Raw genomic sequence first — 20,218 nt, forward strand, 5'->3', positions numbered from 1 at the left:
CTGTTAGTCACATGTCTGTGGAACTTGTTCAGTTTATGTCTCAGTTGTTGAATCTTATGTTCATACAAATATTTACACGTTACATTTGCTGAAAATAAAACACAGTGAGAGGACGTTTCTTTTTTTGCTGGGTTCATATGCGTCTTAAAGTAGTCACAAGTTTAGTATTTGGTCCTATATTCATAGCAAGCAACGATTACATCAAGCTTGTGACTCTACAAACTTGTTGAATGCATTTGCAGTTTGTTTCAGATGATTTTGTGCCCAATGTAAAATGGTAAAGAATGTATTGTAAATAAGAATAGCATGTTTCTAAACACGTCAACATAAATGTTGAAGCTACCATAATTATGGATTATCCTGAATGAATAATAACAATAATATTAATAAGGATGAATGATAAATTCAGAGGCATAATTATCATAACCAAAACAACAACAAAAAACACTTCCCTGTTACTGTTATGGTGAGAGGTTAGCATGTCTTGGGGGTATGGAATTTGTGCGTGTGTATTTCTCATTCATCATTCAGGATTAAACGTAATCATGGTACACTTCCACAATGTAGAAGTGTTTAGAAACATATTCTATTCTTATTTACAATATAAGTGACTCTAAAATGACAAAATACATTACTTACAATGAATTTCTATTGGGCACAAAATCATCTGAAACACAACCAAAGACAATTAGCAACTGCATCCAACAAGTTTGGAGAGTCACAAGCTTGATGTAATCATTGCGTGCTATGAATATGAGATGAAATGCTAAGCTTGAGAACACAAGTGAATGGCCCAATACTTTTAGTCGCCTAAAATGGTCTATGTACAAAAAGTGCAGTAATTTCTAAACGGTTTACGGTTTATGGATGAAAATATCCTCAAATTAACGCTGACAGTCTCCACTTTAACCTCATAGTCATGGTATTATTTCAAATCCAAGTGTTGGGAGTACAGAGTCAAAAACAAAAATCTGTCACTGTCCAAACAGGTTTGGAGCTCACTGTTTATGTGGAAATGACTAGTTTGCATTTACTTTTTAAATTTCACCAACCCTACTTTGATGGGTCTACATTCACCAGACTTTGAACCCTACCTTTATGGACAATTTCTAAATCATTTGAAAACACTAGCCAAACCAGTGTGACTACATCTGGGCCAGGGCAGATAGGGAGTTTTGTCTGTACGTGAGGAGTGTTGACAAGCCAGTAGAGGAGAGGAGCCAGTTTCACTGCTCTAAAATGTCTGTATGTCAGTCTGTGTATTTCTGCGTCTGTCTTTATCCTTCTGTATGTGTGAGGGGGTTGGTTATACAACACATCCCAGACACTGCCAGCCAGCCTGGCCTGATTTACAGTACACAGCACCCGTGCAAATCCACTCAAGACCAGACGCAGCCAGTCAGATTTTCTCTCTTCTAAAAAAATAAAAATACATAATGGAATGACGACACCCACCTCTTCAAGTAAAAAAAAAACACAAAAAAACATCTGACTTCTGTTATTCTTATTTATTCTTATTTTTCAACTGATTTGTTGATTAAGGGCTCGTAAGTATGCATTTCACTGTAAAGTCTACATCTGTTGTATTCGGCACATGATGTGACTAATAAACTTTGATTTGAGAACGGACGCTATTTGACTCTCCCATTCAGTGTGTGTGTGCAGTGAGCATCTCTTGGAGAGGCCAACAGCTGGGTACATCCCTCTAAAGGTGGGAGGTGACTACACTATCAGATAGCATATGCTAAGACAAGCAGTGTGTTAAAAGAGCTCTCTGGTCTATGCTTTCCAGCCGTGGTCTTCGTGTGGCTCAGTTGGTAGAGCATGGTGCTTTCAAAAACGGCAGCGTTGTGGGTTCGATTCCCACGGGGGACCAGTAGAAAAATGTATGTGCTCTACTGTAAGTCGCTCTGGATAAGAGCGTCTGTTAAATGACTAAAATGTTAAGATGTGTTGTTTGTAAAAACCAGAGCACACTAAAGTAGTAGAATAGGGAGTAGTATAGGGAGTAGTAGGCGGGGAAAGAATAGAAATACACTCATCTGTTTAAAAATACATTTATTTTTGTTGTTGTTGCTTGAACCCAGTGAAGCCCATTGTCAAGGGACTGCAGTGCCCATTTGATCTACTATACTGGAGCAGGAAGTAGCAGGAAGTAGGAAGTAGCAGGAAGTAGGAAGTAGCAGGAAGTAGGCTACTATGCAGGTTGCTCCAATGGCATTTTCAACCCACTGTATCAAAAGTCATGATAGTCGATGAATGTCCCTCAACCCACTCATGAAATGGTCAGATTGGGCATCTAAGACAATGGAGGAGAGATAGAGTTTCATGGAACCATGCCTGTGACTCAGTTAAAAGTCATTGACTATCATGAATAATGAATGACTGAGCTTGGGGTCCATGCGTCAATGTTGACTGATTAGTGAGTGCAATGAAATGGCCTACATTGAAATTGAGAAGATACTTGACTACTGTTTACGGGGCACCAATAGTCAGGCCTTCTAGAACTCTATGGCAGGAAGTTGTGATTGTTTGGACTCTGGACAGGTGCAGAGTGGACAACTTCTTTGTGACAGCAATACGGATATTTGGAAAGCTGGCTCAGGATATCCCCTTGGTGCTGTAAAATGAATTGAAAGAAAGCTCCAGTCTTTTCTGTCCCCTTTGGTAAACAAGAGATGGCAACACAGCCTAGCGGTTAAGAGCGTTGGGCCAGTGATAGAAAGGTCGCTGGTTCGAATCCCCAAGCCGGCAAGGTGAAGAAAAAAATAATAAAAAATCTGCCCTAGATGCCCTTAACCCCCAACAACAACTGCTCCCCGGGCTCCAATGACGTGGATTAAGGCAGTCGTCATCGTCCCTCACCTCTCTGATTCAGAGGGGTTGGTTTAAATTCACTTGGACAACTGACTAGGTACCACTTACCCTTTCCACCCTTACCAGGGTTCCATCCAACCATTTCACATGAATTAAGTACATGTTGGCTTTAAAAAAAAAAACATTATGTTACTACAGGCCTGATGGAAAAAGCTCATTTAAAAATCAGTACATTTTCCATATATGCTAGTCAAGGTAGGATCTTTTTGAGTTGGTCAAATGAATCATGTGAGAAAAGGCAGTGGAAACCGCAAATATTGATATAACAAGCAGTAAACTTCCATGATATGTTGTGTGGTCCCTCCCATTACAACTCAGCAAAGAATGCTGTTTGTTAGGCACACCCTTTAAGTGGCAACAAGTCAATTTGATGGAAACCGATCTCAGGTGGAAAAAATTTGCATATTGTTTTTATGCAGGTTTTAGAATATCTGCCACCAATTGGAGGAAAACCTAGCAACAGATAGGAACACGTTTTCCCAAACAATACATGACTTAAAGAATGAGAAACTGTATCTAGAATGAGAAACTGGCAGTCTCTATGGGGGTGCCACAGGGTTCAATTCTCGGGCAGACTCTTTTCTCTGTATACATCAATTATGTCACTCTTGCTGCTGGTGATTCTCTGATCCACCTCTATGCAGACGACACCTTTCTGTATACTTCTGGCCCTTCTTTGGACACTGTGCTAACAAACCTCCAGATGAGCTTCAATGCCATACAACACTCCTTCCGTTGCCTCCAACTGCACTTAAATGCAAGTAAAACTAAACGCATACTTTTCAACCGATCGCTGCCCGGACCCACCTGCCAGACTAGCATCACTACTCTGGACAGCTCTGACTTAGAATATGTGGACAACTATAAATATCTGGGTGTCTGGTTAGACTGTAAACTCTCCTTCCAGACTCACATTAACCATCTCCAATCCAAAATTTAATCTCGAAAAATCGGCTTCCTATTTCGCAAAAAAGCCTCCTTCACTCATGCTGCCCAACTGACTATCCTACCGATCCTTGACTTCAGCGATGTCATTTACAAAATAGCCTCCAACACTCTACTCAGCAAATTGGATGCAGTCTATCACAGTGCCATACGTTTTGTCACCAAAGCCCCATATACTACCCACCACTGCAACCTGTATGCTCTCGTTGGCTGGCCCTCGCTTCATATTCGTCGCCAAATCCACTGGCTCCAGGTCATCTATAAGTCTCTGCTAGGTAAAGCCCCGCCTTATTTCAGCTCACTGGTCACCATAACAGCACCCACCCGTAGAACTCGCTCCAGCAGTTCTCTCTCACTAGTCACCTCCAAAGCCAATTCTTCCTTTGGCCGCGTTTCCTTCCAGTTCTCTGCTGCCAATGACTGGAACAAACTGCAAAAATCACTGAAGCTGGAGACTCATATCTCCCTCACTAGCTTTAAGCACCAGTGGTCAGAGCAGCTCACAGATCACTGCACATAACCCATCTGTAAATAACCCATCCAACTACCTCGTCCCCCATACTGTTATTTATTTTGCTACATTGCACCCCAGTATCTCTACTTGCACACTCATCTTCTGCACATTTATCACTCCAGTGTTTAACTGCTATATTGTAATTATTTTGCCACTACGGCCTATTTATTGCCTATAGACTTTTTCTATTGTGTTATTGACTGCATGTTTGTTTATTCCATGTTTAACTCTGTTGCACTGCTTTGCTTTATCTTGGCCAGGTCGCAGGTGTAATTGAGAACTTGTTCTCAACTAGTCTACCTGGAGATTTTTTATTTTTTTTGTAAATCTAGAAAAGCATGGGAAAATTTCACTGCTGTGGCAATGAGCCTAACATAGATACAATTCCAATAGCTTTAGATCATTCATTTGTCTGCCAGCACAGCAAACTGAATGAAGTAAGCTAACCTTGAGATGGTATAGCCAAATAGTGTTGGTGTAGTAGGATAAAGTACTTAATATGTGGCTTGTTTCGCCATAACAATAGCATGCAGTGTTATAATTACACTGGCACATACAGTACAAGTCAAAAGTTTGGACACAACTACTCATTAAAGTTTTTTTTAAACTTTTAAAACTATTTTCAACATTGTAGAATAATACTGAAGACATCAAAACACATATGGAATCATGTAGTAAGCAAAAAAAGTGCTAAATAAATATATTTTATATTTGAGATTCTTCAAAGTAGCCACCCTTTGCCTTGATATTCTCTCAACCAGTTGTCATCCAGAATTATATTTATTTTCCAAGCTATGGCACACAATATTTTACACAAAGCAGGTTTTTAAAGGACCAAAAAGTTGCCAGCTTTGTGGTTTTATTTTTGGCATGGAAAAAACGTTGTGACAATGTTGTCGTCCCGACCCTACTGCTCATCCATCAAATTTAAATCTGATTTCGACTGAAAGTAGTACCCTAATACGGACAGATGGCTTAAGCAAAACATTTGGGAAAGAGCCTAAAAATTGTTGTGATGAAAAAATAAGCCATGTGTGTGGCTTTGGTTTGTGAGGACTGTTAGAGACAGGATATAAACAACACCCTATGAGTTCTGGTGCTGAAGGGGTGTGTGCATGCAGCGGTCTGCGTGTGTTCTTGTTTGTTCGCTACAGACATAGCTTGAACTGAAGGAGTAGGCTACAGCGCAGCCAGCCGTGCTGGTCTCATCCCACTCCATTTGAAGAAAGAGAATCGTTCAGGAAACCTTTTTACCCATTTCCTACAGAGAAAATATTTTGGTATCAACACAGAACTGGCTTGACTTGACGGCTGGGAATGGAATTCACTGATAAGTAGGCCATACAAGGACGGCAGTCTCACATGAGTCTCATAGTAGGTTATATGAAGGATAGCCACCTAACACTATAAATGGACTACATAAATCACATGCATGAATTATTGAAACTCGAACAACCTCCATCTCTATCCACCTGTGCATCTAAACATGGACCACCAGCTCTTTGTTAAAAAGACAAGCTGGAATTGAGAAACAACACTCATGTTGCAATTAGCCAAGGTGTATTTCCTAGAGGTATCATTTGAGCAACTGAACAGCTCAAAAGGACTAGCTCACTGACAGTTTAATGTGCAAAGTGAATTAGATCAATGCCTGACTTCAGGCATAAACTCACCACAGTTCTGACAACCCCAGAGGGCAATGGTGTAAATATAACGTGACAGCTTGGGATGTGGAAGTCAGTGCCTTGACAGCAGACACTCTCTGATGGCACTCTGGGCACTAAGAGTGGAGTGTACAGTAAGCTACCATCCAGCTTCCACATTTACCCACAGTCTTAGAAACTAAACTGTATCGGACAGTCTGTGCCCACCACACAATGATAAGTGAATATCATTTACAGGTCTGAATCCTTCAGCTACTGCTGTACATCATGTGTGTGATGGAGAGTAGGAATGGGTAACTTGCTGGCTAACATACCTGATGCCAACATAACGTTTCTTAAATCTTAACTAAATTACTAAAATCGTCTGTTACTAAAAACATATCTGTAGAAAAAAAAATTACTTCAAAATTGTTTGTTTGCGCTGGTAAAAAATGTCTGTGGCTAGACTATAATTTGGCTAGCTAGCTAGTCAACCCATTTCATCGCCCACCTTTAAAAAACAACGAACATCAGATTTCAAATTTACTCGTGATTACAGGTGTGAAACCGGATAAAATATTAACTAGCCACCTTATCAACTGACATCGACAAGTAGACATGTGGGACGTTGCTAATGCTAGCTAGGTAACGTAGCTAGCCAATGTTACCTTATCGGGAAAACTAGCTAGCAAATTGGCTAGCCAACAGTAACTGGTAAGTTAACAGTCCTAGTGAGAAGAATGTGAGTGAATTGGAAAGCAAGCATGACAACTGACTTGCTAACGTTATCTAGTTAGTTCATGTAATGTACTACCTGGCACATTGTTGACGAGTTTACGTTAGCTAGCAAGTCCATAAAGTTTTCAGCCAGGGCAGCACACAACGCAGAGCAAGCTAAGCTAACGCTACCAAGACTGTCGGTGTCAACAAGAAACTAAGATAGCTGACTGTCTACTCACTGTTGGTCATCTTCCAGAAGTCCAGGATCGCCTTGTTCTGGAGTCTCTACTGGCACTTCTTCGGCTGGGCCCACTTTGATGCCCGACCCGCTGTTCTTGTTCTTCAGAATACCTTTTATTGGCCGGGGAGCTGCCATTTCCACAAGCGCTAGGTCACTCACTGGAGAGTGGTTGTCAATTATCAGAACTAGTTGGTACGCGGATGCACCTTAATTTTGTGCCCTTTGCTTTTATGATTCAAAAAGACAAAATCCCGATTAGGTTACAACTGTTCCTGCACTCCAAACTCTCGGTTGTCTCATTAACACGCTTACCTTCACCGCTGACAGTATTTGGCATGCCCCCCGACGTCGCACGCTGTTGTGTCTGTGGCGACCACTGAAGTACAGGAGGCGACTAGCGGCAAAAACGCAGCAGTCGCCGACAGTCGTCACGACTTACCACAGACACAAAGTCATAAACCCCGCCCGTTTCTACAATTCCTCCTCTTAAAATCTGATTTTAATCTAACTCTAATCCCTTAACCCTAACTATAGCATCACTGCCAACTTTATGTCTAACCTTACATTAGGACCAAAAAGCTTTAGTTTTCATGATTTTTGACGATATAAACCATTTTATTTTATGGCTGTGGTAACTAGTGACTACCGTCGCCGACACCCTCTTATTTTTTTATCATCGCGAGAATATAGAGTTGCTATAACAACGCATTCTTCCCAGTGACCTGCAAAGGTAGCCATACTTATTGTGGCACTGGGTTATAATTCAGGGGTAGGCAACTCCAGTCCTCGAGGTCCTGATTGGTGTCACACTTTGTCTCCATCCCTAGAAAACACAGCTGATTAATCAAATTGCATTTTAAAATGAAGATCATAATTAGTTGATTATTGGAGTCAGGTGTGTTTGCTGGGGCTGGGCAAAACTGTGACAACAATCAGGCCCTTGAGGACTGGAATTGCCCACCCCTGGGTTATACGCATACTCCAGTTTTGTAAACACACACATATATATATATATATATATATAAAATGGTTAAGGAGAAATTGACTACTTCTCTTCTAGTCCCTTTAAGAAACATTGGTGTCTTGAAAATGCCTAATGGCTCATAATAATGGCTGGAATGACGCAAATGCAATGGTATCAAACACATTTAAACCATGTGTTTGATACCATTCCACCTTTTCCGCTCTATCCATTTCTATGAGCCCATCCTCTCCAATTAAGGTGCCACAAACCTCTGTGATTTGTTTTCACAGACATACAGAGCATTCGGAAAGTTTTCTTCGGTAATACTTTTTCCATATTTTATTACGTTACAGCCTTTTTATAAAATTGATGAAATAAACATTTTTCCTCATCAATCTACATACAATACCCCATAACGACAAAGCGAAAACAGGTTTTTAGACATTTTTGCAAAAGTATTTAAAAAGAACAGAAATACCTTATTTACATAAGTATTCAGACCCTTTGCCATGAGACTCGAAATTGAGTTTAGGTGTATCCTGTTTCCATTGATCATCCTTGAGATGTTTCTACAACTTGATTGGAGTCCACCTGTGGTAAATTCAATTGATTGGACATGATTTGGAAAGGCACACACCTATCTATATAAGGTCCCACAGTTGACAGTGTGTATCAGAGCAAAAACCAAGCCATCTGGTCTAAGGAATTGTCCGTAGAGCACTGAGACAGGATTCTGTCGAAGTACAGATCTGTGGATGGGTACCGAAAAATGTCTACAGCATTGAATGTCCCCAAGAACACAGTGGCCTCCATTCTTAATGACAGAGCTCCAGAGTTCTTTGTGGAGATGGGAGAACATTCCAGAAGGACAACCATGTCTGCCCCACTCCACCAATCAGGCCTTTATGGTTGAGTGGCCGGATGGAAGCCACTCCCCAGTAAAAGGCACAACAGGCCGCTTGGAGTTTGCCAAGAGGTCCCTAAAGGACTCTGACCATTAGGAACAATATTCTCTGGTCTGATGAAAACAAACTTGAACTCTTTGGCATGAATGCCAAGCGTCACGTTTGGAGGAAACCTGGCACCATTCTTATGCATGGTTGTGGCAGCATCATGCTGTGGGGATTTTTTTCAGGGACTGGGAGGCGAGTCAGCATCGACTCGACCTCCCATGTCATGCCTGACCATTCAAAATGTACTTGTGGTGGTCTATCAGGGAAATGTATGGGATACAAAAGTATCCCATACATTGAAGTATATTTTAAGTTGTCAAATACCCCAAATGTACATAAGTATCACTGCCAGATCACAACAGGCTGAACAGAAACTGGAGCTAAATTACGGTTAGGGACAAATCAACCTTACGACCACAAGGTGTCATCGTATACTCATATCAAAATGATTTCATATTTTTGTAAGATATATATATATATATATTTTTTTTTTTTCTTCTTTTTACAAAACATAAGATGGCATACAAACATCAACGACATCACACCTGCTCACACCCCCATCTCCATCATACTCCTCTGTAAACACGTCTTCTCTGCATACCTGTCGCAAGAACCACTTAGTTCTCACTCCCCCCTATTTGAGATATCTACTGCAGCCCTCATCCTCCACATACAACACCCGTTCTGTCAGTCACATTCTGTTTAAGGCCCCAAAAGCACACACATCTCTGGGTCGCTCCTCTTTTCAGTTCGCTGCATCTAACGACTGGAATGAGTTGCAACAATCACTCAAACTGGACAGTTTAATCTCCATCTCTTCATTCAAAGACCCAATCCTGGACACGCATACGGACAGTTGTGCATTCCTTGCATTAAGTATTGTTGTCTCTACGTGCTTGTCCTTTGTGCTGTTGTCTATGCCCAATAATGTTTGTACCATGTTTTATGCTCCTACCATGTTGTGTCGCTACCAGGTTATGTTGTGTTGCTACCATGCTGTGTTGTCGTGTGTTGCTTCCTTGCTATGTTGTTGTCTTAGGTCTCTCTTGTCGTGTGTGTGTTTTCCTATATTTATATTTTATTCATTTATTTTTGAACCCAGCCTCAGTCCCCGCAGGAGGCCGTTTGCCTTTTGGTAAGCCGTCATAAGAACTTCTTCTTAGAAGCTATTGGTCCTCTGTGGCTAAATTATAGGGCTTCTCATGACGTATTAAAATATTCTGAATTATTTCATTTATTTCTGAAACAGACAGCAGTAATTCCATAACTTTAGAAAATTCCTCCAGAACCCTTCACGCAGCTATGATTATATAAGGAAACAAATTATGAAGTTCAACTCTGGAGAGATGAGGGGGCAGGATAATTGACGGAGGCAACTCGAATGAACTCTGATCGCTTTTATTCAAATTGTTTCATAGCAAAAATTAAAATATTTTTTCATGGCACGAGAGGTACCGGATTCGGCCAAATAGGTTCCGGAAAAAACTGTCCAGAACAGAAAGGCTCGAATTAAGCACTGATTTGAAGTACCTAGGCCTCTACCTGCTGAGTATAAATATTATTAAACTAGATTCAGTGGGCTTGTCATTCACAGTACTGATGAAAAATCAAGTACAGTTGATCTAAATGTGGATATACGAGGACATCTAGTGGTCACCAGATTAAAAAAAAAATTCATGCAAGCTATCTATGCAATAGCATGCGATGCCATATATTTGACGCAGGTATTTATTTTTCAACATGTATTGTCATTGACTGGAACAAAATATAATTGTATGAGCTATGCCTCTGTGTCCCGGCGTTGTTGCACCCCTCTACTATCTGGCTTGGTGGGGCGATCTCGTTCTGCATGTCTGCTTCACTGAGATACAATGTGTCGTCATGCATTTGTGCATGCACGCTGTTAACGGTCATACCCGTCTTGCTAACTTAGCTAGCTCATCAACCAGTATTTTATTCGCTTTTTCTGCACGATAGCACTTATTAAAGCCTTGAAACTCATGGGGACCTCACTGTTACCACGGGTCATCGAGCTAGCCCTTATTTGGCAGCAGGGTTGCATCGGTTTCCACTGGATTTGACAGCTTGTTAGGCTGGCTAACTAGGTAGCTAATTCGCTAACGCGAACTGTTTATCACGTAGCAGCCTATGCTGACTAGCATCGCTAGCAACTAGCTAACATGGATAAAGTCTAGTCGTGGGTCCACAAAATCAAACAAATGGTACTGAACTGATGACAAAATAATGTTTAGAAATTGTAGTAGCTATTTATGTTTTTGTTGTTGTTGCTTAATGACATTGCGAATATCATATTTTTTGTCATTTAACCGGTATGTATTTAATCCGGTTTCGGCATGAGAAAAGTATTAATCGCAAATTCCAGCACTAACGGATACCGGGAAATAGAAATATGAGAACCGGTCACGAATGCGGAGCCACGCCCTAAAATAACATGTGACCACAAGGCGTTTGTGACACATTCATGCGTTCCAACTTTGTCATAATTGTCTGTAGGTTCTAAATTGCTTATGAGCTTGGCTGCCCTTCAGAAAGTAGCTGATTCTTGTACTCTACAGCTGTATTTTCCTACAGTTACTAATAATACTAGCAACAAAACAGATTTCATTCCTTAAAATGATATTGCCAGATGGAAGAAAATAATAAGGTAGGCCTAAACTGTAATAAGATATACCTTAAAGACTGCTTGTGTTTAATCCTGAATCCAGTTGCCCCTCTTGTACTGGGATAAAACAATAGGCAAGCCATGAACCTTATGGAGGAGTACATGTGTTTTGTAGACACACCTGGGTTCTAGACTGGCTGAGGTAAACATTTTAGGAAAGCCTGGGTTTTTAATATCGAAGTCATTCTAAGGGGTAGGTTTGACAAAGCAAATGAGTGAGTGAGTCTTTGACATGAAGACAGTGGTTAGATTCTGCCATTGGGACTGCTCTGATGTTTCCATTCTCTCCTGGTTATGACCATAGAGCCTTGTCCCAGTCTCTAGACCTGCCTGTCTGTGTGATGGATGACCACCTGACCTCTGAAGCTGTCAATGAGATGGTAAGTTGACCTTGTCATTTCAGTGATGCTATCATTGGCAATGTTGACGTACCACAACCATCTCTGTTGTGTTGCAGTTGTTTAATTGCCCCAACGTTGCCAATGCTCCTCCCCTCTTTAACAGTTAATAATTATTTCAGTATGATATTTGTTGTTAATTAAGTTTGATTATTTGCAATATAATTACATTTCTACCAGGAGCAGAGCAATTCTACCAGGAGCAGAGCAACCTCAGTGATGGAAACCACAGAAGAGGGAAAGCTCAACAATGTGGAACATCTGACACTTATGGACTTCCTTCAAAACCTAACTGAGAAGTATGTTCTGTTTTCTTTGGTACTATCACACCTTCAAGGAAATAGGATCAAATTAGAAACTGATCAATCTGAAAAAAATGTTCAGTGCTAGAAAAGTTGTCACATTGCAATTTTGTCAAAACAACTGACACAAAGCAAGTATAACTTCACGATCAGGCAAATAATTAAATAAAAATAATTCTGCCACGCATCCTGATATGACAACATTTATAACAATATTGTTTTCAGGCAATGGAGGGGGATTCGTGAGGGCATGTTTGACCCGGTAAGATCATGTTACTGACAATTTAATCAGATTACCATGAAAACTCTGCCTAATGTTTAACCTTGTTCATAAGCTTTTGAAAGACGCACTATGCAACATTTTAAAACACTTCTTCTGTTTCTGGAATACAGCTGACAAAACAACAGCTTGCCGGCTTGTGTCTGAGGATTGTCCAGTTTTTATCGGACAAGCTGATGCAGATCATCATCCCAGGTCTTTACGAACTACTGGGCATCCAAGATGCTGCCTCTTCTCCATTGTCACAGAGATCTCTCACAGCGTCACTCACCAGTCTGTTAGACGATAAGACTAACACCAAGTCCCGCGTGAGATTTACTGAGGCTGGTGTACCTAAGAGGCCAGGCAGTCGAAAGTCTTACAATAGCTTTCGCATCCCGACTCCCTACCCTTCCTCCAACTGTATGGAGCAGGAAGAGGAAGAAGAACAGGAATCACAACTTAAGTTCAAGGAGATTTACCTGACTAAGGGCAGTCTGGGCAGTGGAAGCTACCTGCCCAAGGGGGCCATGAGGTATGTTCTTAAAGGGAAATTTAACAACTTCATATTCATCTCCAGCATCACCATATGTGAAAATTACACATTTCCATGCTTTGTAGTAAAAAAAATATAGAGGGACGTAACTGTTTCCAATAGTGCTGAGAAATTAGTGCTTTTTGAGGTTGGTTTGGTTTCGATTCAAATATTTAAAAAATAATCACGGTTTTGGATTTCAATACTTTTTTTAGACATTGAATGCACTATGGATTATGTGTGTTGAATGCTGTAACAACACATAATAAAACAATGAATAAAAGTCCCATGATGGTAGTGACTGTCCATTACTGTTTATGACTTATCAACCATCATTTACTTTCTCATATAAAATATGTATTTGATGACTTTATTATTTCATTCCAAGTCATCAACTCATCTCTATAGAGCTGCTGCTTATCCTGTCTGACAAAACCACTATTTTGGTAGTTCTTCTAAGTAAATAAGACCTACTTTTATGAACGCTGAACACCAACTGTCAATCACTTAGGTCATGTATTTCCAGGTAGAGAATCCTCGCAACGCAACTGCTTTTTATCTCTCTCATGCATTCTCTCGTCTCTCCGTCTCAGTCAATGAGGTTTCCGTATCTGCTCCACACAGAGTGGACAAGCAAGTGGGCGTGCAATGGATTATGGGAATTAATTGCCGTATTTTCTGTGCTAAACTATGTAGAATATTGGCCTGTTGGAAACTACAACTCCCTACTACATTGCATAGTTCGTGCTTGATCTGATTTATCTCTACAGAAACTGAGCATCGAGCTCACAGAAGAAGAAAAAAATTAACTATATGGAATTCAAATAATTGAGCCGACGTCGGTCAATTAATTGTTTAAAAACCGAAAAATAACAAAAATGTTGGTTAAATGCTCAGCTGTAGATTCTAATGACATCATCAGTGTGCATCGTGTGATTTTAACCAATTATGAGTAGGCATTGCCTACTAATTGGTTGATGATGTCATAGAAAACACTTATCTTCCTCTTTCTTTTTTTACTACAAAACATAGAAATGCCCGTTTTTCACATATGCTGATGTTGGGGTGGTGCTGGAGATGATGAATATGAAGTTGAAACATTTAGAAATTTCCCTTTAACATTTCTTCAAACTGCCTTGTATTTATGATTGTCCTTGAAGTTATTAGAAGTTACAGTATTTGAAGTTTATAGCAATTTGGATTTTTGTAGAGGATAGATATTGCCAGGATAGGTAGATATCTACAGGCCAGTTTCAATACAAATGACTTATACAAAATACATTTTATTGGGCTTTAGAAATTAAGCAGTTAGGCTGACATCACACTAAGGTTTTTTCTCAGAGAAACAGCAGCGTTTTCCTCATTGTTTTCAATGGTGCAGATGTATTTGACATACTGAATGTGCATCACAGCCTTACATATTATTTGTTTGACTTTGATGATTTCTGCGGGTTTTTTTCCCAAGGACTCTAACCTCTCTGTCTGATGTGCAGAAGAAAACAACCAACTCTGAGACGCTACAAGTCCTCTTAGGTGTCTCAGAGGACACCCTTGTCACCTGTGTGCAGGACAGCCTGCAATGTTCTCTCTCCAAACTTGCATGCATGTCCAATTCTCCATCTGGAAGTGCAGGCTCTATGATGCTAACCCCTGCTGTAATGGCAGAGTTGGCTAAAGATGTCAAGTCGGCCTTATCAGTGGTCGTTAAGAGTGCCTCCGCAAGTCAAATCTCTCTAGTGACACCGGTAAGGGGAGACTCACAGACCAAGGTGACTGACAGCATGGTGAGAGAGCTGGCTTTTAAACTTGAAAAAGTTGACCAAGAGAGCAAGAGTCTAACAGGGCAAGTCATGACCACCATCTCTGACACAATGGTGGCTTTTGTTGACGAGAACGAACAGAGTTTGCTGGAAGATCTGAAGGACAAGATCACGTTTTTGGCATCGCATGTTGGCTTCATTGAGGATCTTGATGCCCTGATTAGGAAATACGAGAGCAGCTACAATATTAGTGAATCTGGTTCCTCCTGCACGCTCACATCTAAGAGCATCCAAAAACTCTCTAGCCGGGAGTTTCAAACATCAGCAATACAAGCAGTGAGTGGAGTTCTTGACAAAAAAGTCAGTAGTTTGAGCTTTCCTAGTTCAGTCATTCAGTCTGAGTTAACAGGTGCTGTATCAGGTCAAACATTGTCTGGCATTGTAAAGACAGAGTCAATTCACCCAGTGGGCTCAACAGCGTCAGTAGTTGTTAAGACTTTCGTGTCAGATATGAAGTCCTTGGCTGAATCTGAAGAGAGTCCCCAACAGAAGAGTGCCTGGTCTGCTGCTGTTCACATTTACCACAGCATCCAAAACAACTTGAAAGATTATTTCGGCAAGCTTCAGAGATTTGCCCTAAAGAGCATTGTCACATCTGATGACAACATCACAAATGCTGAGTTTAAGGAGACAGTTCCACTTCCTTGCTTAGACATGAAATATAGGCCCAGTAAGATTGAGCCTCAGTTGCCAGAGTCCACTGGTGAAGTTACTTTACAAAGAGGCCTAAGTGAGAGCTCAAAACTTCTTTGGGCAAAAACTGAGTCAGAAGAAAGCAAGCTCCTTCTGACAACTTGCACCAAAGAAGTCATCTCAGAGCTTCTGGTCTTGTACAACACTGAAATGTCAAAGGAGGACCCCCTGTACACTGTTGGAGAAAAAGGATCAGGCTTCTCTATTGAGAGAGATACATTTGTAGAGGGTGTTCTGGCTCAGCTTGGGGATATTGCCCATTCCAGGGCCTCATCACCAATAGTATGTGAGTTCCCCTGTCAAATTGAGGACAGCAGAAGTAAGGCCACAGCTTCTTTGACCAGTCTGTTAGATTGTATTAGAAAACTCTCAAGTGAGGAATTTAAGAGAAATGCCACTCAAGCAGTGAGTGAGTTCCTAGTTAAAAAGTCCACCAGTAGCTTAACTAGTGCACAGCCTGCTTATTCTGTAGCATCCAGGTCTTGTTCCATTCAAAACCAGTACACATGGTCAAAGGATATTTGTGCGGATTCTGCTGCCTTTGGCATCATTGAAACATTTGCGGAAGACCTGCAGAGCTTGGCGCAACCTGCAGAAGTAGAGGAGAGAGAACCTGACCTCCAGGAAAATTCACAAAGGTTACAGAGCAGGATCTGGTCTGCTACCACTAGTTTATATAACAATTTTCAGAAGACATTAAAGGACTTCATCATTCATCAGCGGAGGTCAGACATGCTGAGCAGAACGTCTAGTCATATACCCACAGAGGACTCTGGACATCTTGGGACTAAGGAGCACATTTGTTTGGCAAGCCAGGACTTGAGGCAAGCTAGTAAGAGTGTGCCTCACTTGCACAGTTTGAACCTTGAAGTGGCTCTAAACAGGGGTGTCAGCGAGAGTTCAAAACTTCTCTGGACTGAAACAGACAAGGCTCTACTGACCAATAGTACCAAAGAGGTCATTTCAACAATCTTGACCTCATGCGAGGATCAGGCATCAAATGCACCTTGCTTCTCCACAGTAGGAAAGAAAATATCTGATATGTCCCTTGAGGTCAACATGTTGGTAGGTGGTGTTCTGTCTCAGCTGAAGGACATCTCCTTGTCAAGGTCCCCAACACCATGTGAAGACATGTTTGAACGTCTCCAAGGTTCTCCTGAGCGAACCTCTCCAGTAAGTGTAGATTGTAGCACGGCTGCCTCCAAAGGCATTGCATCTTCCCACAGTCTTTCAACAAAGAGCCTCCAAAAACTCTCTAGTCATGAGTTCCAAACTAAAGCTGAGAAAGGAGTGAGTGAGGTCCTCTCTAGATCATTTAACATTGTGGAGGAAGGTACAACAGATAAGTACCTCCAGTCTGTATCTACATCCACCACATCTACTGATATTATACAAACCATGGTGAAAGACCAGCAGGAGCTCACCCAGACCACCCAATCATCTGACATGGTATCTGGAACCTCCCTGCTCACCACTGGACAGGTTTCTGAGAAAAGAATCTGGTCTGTTGCTCGTAACATCTACTACAGTCTGCAAAGTAAGATTACGGAGTTTCTCAGAAAAGATCTTCAAAGATCAGACACAACACTTGGTTCAATCCAAATCTTTACATATCAAAGCAGTCCTGCATCACAAAGAGCAAGTCTCGGCCATCTTGAGGTCAACCAGAGCAGTGTTACACCTGGTGGAAACGATGCCTGTGTGGACATTCCGCACAAATTACTACCTAAAACCACTGAGCTCTCAGGATCCATGCTGGAGGATATTGACACGATCCGTTGTAGGAGTGCTGACGGCCAAAATACAAGAAATACCTCTTCTTCACGCTCTTCTATCTCTCTAACACCTACTTCAAAATTAAGGCAGTCGAAATGGCACTTTGCTTTACCCGGGACTCCCATCCCCACTGAGTTTCCTGCTCAGATTGACTTTCCCATTGTTAGAAACACAATCATTGAGGACTTCTTTCACACAGAGGACTTACTTCCTGTAACCTTTGTGGACAAAGTCAGGCAAGCTGCTGGGGTGGTAGTGGACATTATGGTGGAAAGTGTTGAGAACACACAGGAAGATGGACAGGGTGCTTCTCATCCTGACGACCTCCGATCTGCTGTTAGGAAATTGAGAAAAATCATTTCCACTTGGACCATCCACATTTTCAGTCATGAATTGGTGGATAAAGTGATAGCCCTTCAGGACAGCCACAGCACTCCACAGGTCTTAACATTGGAAGCAGCCAAAAGTGCTTCAGACTCCATTCTTTCAAGGCTGAAATGGGGAAATGAACAATGTGCCATATCCAAGGAGCTCTCCTCTCAGCTTCTCCAGATATTTGCTGAAGAGACAGTGAAGTGCTTCCTGAGACAGTGGTCAGATGAGTATGAAAACATAAACTTTGATGTTTCAGTCCAGAACGATCCAAAGACTTCTACTTGCATGGTCATTCTTCAAATGATCACCAAAGCCACTGCTAAATGTTATTTTGAGTCCGCTACCAGCGTGGCCACCAGTGACATTGTAGAAGGCGTGTTTGATTTGGAAAGGGATACCATCAGCAGTACTGGAGAGCAGGTCCTCACCTTCAATACAAAGGTATAGTACACATACATCTTTCATGAATAACACTGCTGTTGACCTTTTATATGATTCTTTGTGTCATGGCATTGCACTGCTTCTTTGCAGTTGATATGCTGTACTTTTAAGATATCGAAAACATTTCAGTTTGTTTTAATGTGCCTTTTCCCACCAACCAGGGTTCCAAGAATGTTAGTAAGAACCTCTGTCCTCAAGAGTCTCTGGAGTACCAGCCTCAGAACATTTCCCCTACTGTGTACTTTACAGGTAAGCCCTGCTGCTGTTTAGGCTGCTGCTCAGTCAAGACTGAGACATTATCCCTTTACCATTCCACTAATTCATTTGGAAAGACGTTGTACTCCTCTGAGTTGTTACCTATGACATACTGTACTGTGGGCTGGGTGGTAGCCTAGTGGGTTAAGAGGTTGGGCCAGTAACCGATAGGTTGCTGGTTCAGAATCCCTGAGTTCACGAGGCAAAATCTGTCAATGTGCTCTTGAGCAAGGCACTTAATCCTAATTGCTCCTTGTAAGTCTGTCTGATGTCTGATAAATGAGAAAAAATGTAAATTGATGGCATGCTGGATGGTCTTTCGTTGCAGAGACGATGACAAAATCTCATGGCTCCTTTTCTCCAGAGGGAATTTATGATATCGCATCGTCCTTCCCACTTGAAGAGAAGAGTCGCAAACCCTCCCTTTTCACCAGATTGTCTAGATCCATCACGAAAGGCTTTCTCAGCCCATTCAAATCTTCAAGGAAAACCACATTTATTTAAATAAATTCCTCATTATAACAACGACAGCATTCATTTGTTCAGATGAGAATCTAATCGTATTGGTCACATACGCCGAAAACAACTGTGAGATGCTTTATTACGAGCCCATTCCCAACAATGCAGAGTTAAAAAGTAAGAAAATGTTTTCTAAATAGTAACACAATAACAAGGCTATATACAAGGAGTACCAGTACCGAGTCAATGTGCATGGGTGCGAGGTAGTTGAGGTAATACAGTATGTACATGTAGGTAAGGGTAAAAGTGACTAGTCAATCAGGATAGATAATAAACACAGTAGCAGCAGCTAGTGTGAAAGTCGGTCAGTGTCACAGTGAATGTGTGGGTAGAGTGTAGTGAGTGTGCATCGAGCCAATTCAAGAGAGTCAGTGGAAAACAATTAGAAAAATACATCAATAACCAAGGGGGTCAATGCAAATAGTGCAGGTGGCCATTTAATTAACGTTCATCAGTCTTATGGCTTGGGGGTAGAAGCTGTTCAGCAGTCTAATGACTTGGGGGTAGAAGCTGTTCAGCAGTCTAGTGGCTTGGGAGTAGAAGCTGTTCAGCAGTCTAATGACTTTGGGGTAGAAGCTGTTCAGCAGTCTTATGGCTTGGGGGTAGAAGCTGTTCAGCAGTCTAATGACTTGGGGGTAGAAGCTGTTCAGCAGTCTAATGAGTTGGGGGTGGAAGCTGTTCAGCAGTCTAATGACTTGGGGGTAGAAGCTGTTCAGCAGTCTAATGACTTGGGGGTAGAAGCTGTTCAGCAGTCTAATGACTTGGGGGTAGAAGCTGTTCAGCAGTCTAATGACTTGAGGGTAGAAGCTGTTCAGCAGTCTGATGACTTGGGGGTAGAAGCTGTTCAACAGTCTAATGACTTGGGGGTAGAAGCTGTTCAGCAGTCTAATGAGTTGGGGGTGGAAGCTGTTCAGCAGTCTAATGACTTGGGGGTAGAAGCTGTTCAGCAGTCTAATGAGTTGGGGGTGGAAGCTGTTCAGCAGTCTAATGACTTGGGGGTAGAAGCTGTTCAGCAGTCTAATGACTTGGGGGTAGAAGCTGTTCAGCAGTCTAATGACTTGGGGGTAGAAGCTGTTCAGCAGTCTAATGACTTGGGGGTAGAAGCTGTTCAGCAGTCTAATGACTTGAGGGTAGAAGCTGTTCAGCAGTCTGATGACTTGGGGGTAGAAGCTGTTCAACAGTCTAATGACTTGGGGGTAGAAGCTGTTCAGCAGTCTAATGAGTTGGGGGTGGAAGCTGTTCAGCAGTCTAATGACTTGGGGGTAGAAGCTGTTCAGCAGTCTAATGACTTGGGGGTAGAAGCTG

General features: G+C 41.6%; 2 protein-coding genes across 7 annotated transcripts in view; one reads left to right on the plus strand and one right to left on the minus strand.

The window, feature by feature from the left end:
• Window positions 1-7,706, minus strand: part of ppp1r2 (protein phosphatase 1, regulatory (inhibitor) subunit 2) — a 34,010-nt gene extending 26,304 nt beyond the window's left edge. Inside the window, exon 1 of the mRNA XM_036990081.1 lies at window positions 6,939-7,706. Coding sequence (XP_036845976.1) covers window positions 6,939-7,075 — 137 coding nt within the window. The 5' untranslated portion in view covers window positions 7,076-7,706. The remainder of the gene's footprint in view (window positions 1-6,938) is intronic.
• A 2,844-nt stretch (window positions 7,707-10,550) lies between these two features.
• Window positions 10,551-18,913, plus strand: LOC118966743. 6 transcript variants are annotated; one of them, XM_036990199.1, is made up of 8 exons: window positions 10,551-10,581; window positions 11,845-11,920; window positions 12,119-12,237; window positions 12,466-12,502; window positions 12,634-13,034; window positions 14,500-18,139; window positions 18,301-18,388; window positions 18,723-18,913. In XM_036990199.1, the coding sequence occupies exons 2-8, from the start codon at window positions 11,882-11,884 to the stop codon at window positions 18,896-18,898; spliced, it is 4,500 nt and encodes a 1,499-aa protein (XP_036846094.1). In that variant the 5' UTR covers window positions 10,551-10,581; window positions 11,845-11,881; the 3' UTR covers window positions 18,899-18,913. The 6 variants fall into 6 exon arrangements, with proteins under 6 accessions (XP_036846094.1, XP_036846231.1, XP_036846060.1 ...); XM_036990165.1 differs by lacking the exon at window positions 10,551-10,581 and adding an exon at window positions 11,335-11,522; XM_036990271.1 differs by lacking the exon at window positions 10,551-10,581 and adding an exon at window positions 11,335-11,522 and having other exon boundaries at window positions 12,634-12,715.
• The last annotated feature ends 1,305 nt before the right edge of the window (window positions 18,914-20,218 follow it).

The sequence above is a fragment of the Oncorhynchus mykiss genome, chromosome 1 (assembly GCF_013265735.2).
Source record: "Oncorhynchus mykiss isolate Arlee chromosome 1, USDA_OmykA_1.1, whole genome shotgun sequence".
NCBI classification, from domain to species: Eukaryota; Metazoa; Chordata; class Actinopteri; order Salmoniformes; family Salmonidae; genus Oncorhynchus; species Oncorhynchus mykiss.

Bases quoted from the DNA above. Each gene is read 5' to 3' on its own strand.
- LOC118966743 (XM_036990127.1), top strand. From the start codon at position 11,813: ATGTTTCCATTCTCTCCTGGTTATGACCATAGAGCCTTGTCCCAGTCT. The intron at 12,238-12,465 runs GTATGTTCTGTT...TATTGTTTTCAG, and splicing joins CTTCAAAACCTAACTGAGAA to GCAATGGAGGGGGATTCGTG. The intron at 13,035-14,499 runs GTATGTTCTTAA...TTTTTTCCCAAG, and splicing joins CTGCCCAAGGGGGCCATGAG to GACTCTAACCTCTCTGTCTG.